Source organism: Odontesthes bonariensis, chromosome 23, assembly GCF_027942865.1.
Source record: "Odontesthes bonariensis isolate fOdoBon6 chromosome 23, fOdoBon6.hap1, whole genome shotgun sequence".
NCBI lineage: Eukaryota > Metazoa > Chordata > Actinopteri > Atheriniformes > Atherinopsidae > Odontesthes > Odontesthes bonariensis.
In genome coordinates, this window is record NC_134528.1 from 16,909,932 (window position 1) to 16,914,724 (window position 4,793).

Here is a 4,793-nt window from a genome sequence, read left to right on the forward strand (position 1 = left end):
GCTGCCAACTTTGGCGCAGCGCATACTAGAATTAGAATAAATAGAATTAGGATTATCCAAATGAAATTTGCCACACTGAGAGACAGAGCAAAAACTGATCAGCAGAAAGGGTCTTAAATGTATTTGAACTGTCACTCAGATAATCTTAGCATGAAACGTTTAGGGGCTGCTGCCAAATACTGTGTCACTTTACAGAGAGCATTTATATCCCTGAAAATCGGTACTCAAACGTTTTTATTATTTAAACTTATCATTTACAACATGTACTGTCAATGAATAATTCTTGCTTTTAGCTGGGGAATGAGTGATATATATATAATTTGTTATATTTTGTGAATAAAGTAATTGAGGTTCTTTCCACAGTGCTTTGATTTGATCTGATCTTAAAGATTCAGATTTAAGGTCAGATCAAATGAACATGAACACACCCACTCAAAGTTTCTCCCAATTCTTATGTTGCAGCTATCTTTTAATTCCTATACAGTGCCAAATTCAAAGCAGTTTATGTATGATATTCCATGGAGGTGTACATGCAGGAGGTCGTGTTACAGACAGACAATACCTATAACCTATATAAACTTGTCTGAGATTAGCCTGCAGTTTTAAATCTGGCCGCCAGATGGAAGTATTACACCATAATGGTTTGGTTTTCTTCTTAAACACCTTTAATGTTGATTAATGATCATTTCAATCAAGTGTTGATTGAGAAGACCATGCTGAAAGTTTTCAGTGAGAGTAAGACGATGAGGAGCAGTGAAGGGTGAAAGGCCTAAAACAGATACTGTGATACTTTGGGGGAGCCGGGTACGTGTTATGAGGGTAGTGTGTGAGAGAGAGGGAGAGAGAAATAGAGAGAATGAAGTCAGATCAAAACTGTGTGTTGAAAAGCTCCAGATCTGAGAGAGCCCCTCAGTGTGAGTGCTGTGAGTGGAAGCAGCAACCCACAGAAGGTTTCCTGTTGGGCTGTCAGTCCCAAAGTTTTCTTCATTTGGCTATTTAACATGGATCCCCAAAAAGTTCACTTGGCCTAAATGAAACTCAGTTGAGAGTGGTTGACTGTTGGAATGTACGCACCATGGAGGTGTTTCCCCATCACTGCTTTGTTGGGATTTTTCTGAAAGGAACCTTTTGTCTGGTAAGTAAGTCACTAAATGCACTCATATTAAAATGTGATAGACTGATTCACTTATTTCATGGCACTTTATCTCTTTTGTAGTTATTCTCAGCTAAATTGTACATAGATTTCAAATTACTAGGCTACTTTGTCCACCTTACAAATCTATGAGACTACTATTTTTCAGTTTTTTTAAGTCAAAATACTAGAAATTCTTTGAACGCATGACATTAAAAAAATGAAAGTGCTTTCACTGAAATTGAGTAGGCTGTTAATGCTTTTTTCATTTCAATCAAGCCATTTCTCTTTTCACCCAAGTACTTTACAGTAAATACTAGAGCATTCTTTGTCTATTTCTAATTTTTGGTATCTGACAAAAAGTTTTTAATCAAGGATTCAGCTTGAAGTAGAAATGCTCTGCCTCTCAGCTCTTTAGAACATCTTCAAAGACTGACTGTCCAATTCCTCCCATGTTTTATTTTTTTTCTTGTCTAGTTGGTTCTTGGTGCACATGAGGCTGAACTCAACGGAGATCAAAAAGCACACAAGACCTGGGTGCTTCAGACCAGGAGTTTTGTTCCAAGCTCCAAACTACCCGTTCCCCTCTCCATCCCCCCATCAAAGCAGGGACTTTGGGAAATTCTCGGAGGCAACTCCAAGTCACACTTCAACCCATCCGTAAAGATAAAGCTTCCGCCCGCCATGAAAGTTCGTGGAATATCTAAACTGTCCAGGACGTTCAGCTGGGGGGACTTTTATTCAAACATCAAGACAGTTAAACTGAATTTGCTAATAATGGGAAAGATTGTGGATCATGGTAATGGTTCTCTTGGAGTCTACTTCCGCCACAACTCCACAGGAGTGGGCAATGTGTCTGTCAGTCTTGTCCCTCCTATGAAAGAGGTTGAGTTCGACTTGGAGCGCCAAAGTGTGGTCAATCCCAAGAACTCAAAGACGTTCAACTGCAGGGTGGACTATGAGAAAACTGAGAGCAGCAAAAAGGTGATGCTGTGCAACTATGACCCATCGAAGAAATGTGATCAAGAGCACACCCAGAGCCACGTCACCTGGATGTGCTCCAAGCCATTCCAGGTCATCTGTGTCTACGTGTCTTTCTACAGCACAGACTACAGGCTGGTTCAGAAAATCTGTCCAGAATATAGCTCCCAGAGTTCGGACTACCTGCCTCCAGGTTAAACACAGGTCAAGCTCATGACACTTAAGGGAGATGTGTCTGTAAATCCACAAAGAGGAATCCAGCGTGAACAGCTTCAAGCCAGACTGAGGGATGATTTCCATGAAAATGTTTTACCCAACAGTGTTAAGTATATGTTTGTAGAGCAAATGTTACATTCTATTCACCGTAGGGGTGTAGCTTAAAATCATGTGGCTAATTATCACTGATCTGCCAATTAGTTACCTGTCTGGCTTTAAGATATTTTACAAAGCTGCAAGAAGTACCGTACTCATTACAGCCTTCCCATTTTTAGCTTTTTTTTTTTCTTAACGATATTCCTGAAATAGTCAACTACCACCACCTGAATGTTTGCAAATTTATTTGAATCACAATTACTCCAGTTACTCCTGTACAAAAATTCCACTCTCACTTTTTTGCTGAAACTAGACGATTATAAGTCCAAATTGGGCTAATACAGTATATCATTAATGTCTTGTTAGTAACACTAAAGTCAAAGTATAGATAATCAGGGTATTGCTGATCAAATCCTGTGTATCCCCTGACCCTCTGCAGTGTATTCTGCTCTATAAACGAGCAAAAACCCTTACAATAAAATCCAGCAAGTGATGCTTTGATGATTTCTGGAGTGCTCCTTGGGCAGCTGCTGATCTGAGGCAGCACACGGTGACCACACAAATAATTAAACCCCCTGGACCCACTGGCAATTTAACAGATCTGTTTCATAAGCAGGTTTTAAAATGAGATTTCTCTATGTGATGAATTGGATCTGATGGCGCTAAACGCATGGGAACTGTATGTGTAAAGCTGCAAAATGTAAAATAAATAAATAAGAAAAAAAATAAGGGGGAACAAAGAGGGAACACACAAGCACACACTCCCCCACTCCATCACTGACAGACTGAAATGATTTATTCTCCTTTGTTTTCTAATATCCTTCAAGCTTCTCCAAGGACCACATTATTGACATGGTTTTGACAACAGACTGGAAGACAATGAACAGACAAGCTGAGAGGAGTACGAAGCAGCGAACATCCCCACACACACACTCGGTGTAAATTTACCAGACAATTACCTCCAACCTTTGTTCAAGGGAGCTGGCAGGATAAACTCCACACAGTCTGAAAGATATGGACTTTTGCCTTCTCACGTTCACCTTCTGCAGGACCTGTCTGCTAAGTTTAATGGCTGCAGGGCAAATGAGAAAGTTGCAACATTTTCACATTTCATTGAACAAAAAAGCCGTCTGGTAAAACAAATTTCTGCACACTTTCAACCACCTGTAACATTGAAGAACAAAATGCCGTGAACTTGCCCAGTGTTATTTAGCATTTTCAGCATATCCTCTCCTTCTTCACACTCTACACCAGCTGCAGTTTGGGACGAGGACAAAACAAATCAACTGCGTGTGCACTGTTGTCACAGTGGTTAAATATGGTGAAAAGATCGTGTGTAGGATTAATTTTTAGAATATTACAATTACAAAAAATAAGGACTTCCTCTCCTGGTTGAGAATATTGTGCTTTCTTTACACAACCTTTTTTTTGGTGTGTTAATGACCTATTGACACAAGCAATCCCTCAACCACTAAACAGGCATGTCAGATCTCTCGTGTGAGCCTAAAACATGATGCACATACACACACAGCTAACATGTAACTGCAGTTCAAACCTCCTGAGCCGCTCCTGTTGAAACATGGATACTTTCCAGAACCAGCGACGATGGGAGGTGCAAAGCTTGGCGGTAACGTGATCAAGTGGCACAGATTTAAGTGTTTTTAGCCTGCTGTCAGCTGTAGCTTTGTTGCCGTTTTTCTGCTGAGAGAACAGATGCAGACTAATTAGATTATGTCACCTGAAGACTGGCTTAAACATTTACAAACTAAACTGAAAACAGCGGCGTTGTCTTATCGGCTGTCTCAGAGCAGATCAGGAAATCTTATCGAGCTCAACCTCATATTTGTTGGCCCGCAGTAGCACAAGTGAGTGTCTTAGGATTGAGGGAAAAAAAGAAAAAAGGAGAGTCGCTTGTGTAAAAACACACAAACTGTTATGTGAAGAGATGGCCACTGTATGTCCTTTGTTAGAGGACTAATTCATTCTAAAGAATCCAGTAGCTGGTGGAGCTTGTTTCAATCAATCTATTTTTTCATGGGGTCGTTTGTAAAAATGTAACCGTGGGAGCAGATCCAGTGGTCCCACAAATTGTCGAAGTGTCCTCAGGCAAAACACCAAACTCCTGAAGCTGAGTGAGCACCCTTTCTGCACAGACTTTAATGCATGAATGAGTGACAAAACTGTATAAGTGCTGCTTTAAGTTAAAAGTGCAGACAATCAGATTCCAGTGGTTCGTCAAGTCTGCCGGTAAAACATCCCCCAGTGAAAAGGACATTTTGCTCCGCGATGCAGTGAAGGGCTACGTAGCGTGAAAAGGAAAAGGTCATTTAAAACCAATTTGTCGCTCTGAAAAACACAACGTTTCTAG

General features: G+C 40.5%; 1 protein-coding gene across 1 annotated transcript; it reads left to right on the forward strand.

Annotated features, from left to right (window-relative positions):
- The first annotated feature begins 1,061 nt into the window (after positions 1-1,061).
- Positions 1,062-2,506, forward strand: LOC142374028 (neurexophilin-1-like). The gene is made up of 2 exons (XM_075457524.1): positions 1,062-1,135; positions 1,610-2,506. The coding sequence occupies exons 1-2, from the start codon at positions 1,076-1,078 to the stop codon at positions 2,309-2,311; spliced, it is 762 nt and encodes a 253-aa protein (XP_075313639.1). The 5' UTR covers positions 1,062-1,075; the 3' UTR covers positions 2,312-2,506.
- The last annotated feature ends 2,287 nt before the right edge of the window (positions 2,507-4,793 follow it).

Coding starts and splice junctions, on each gene's coding strand:
- LOC142374028 (XM_075457524.1), top strand. CDS start 1,076: ATGGAGGTGTTTCCCCATCACTGCTTTGTTGGGATTTTTCTGAAAGGA. Junction 1,136..1,609: donor TGAAAGGAACCTTTTGTCTG/GTAAGTAAGTCA, acceptor TTTCTTGTCTAG/TTGGTTCTTGGTGCACATGA.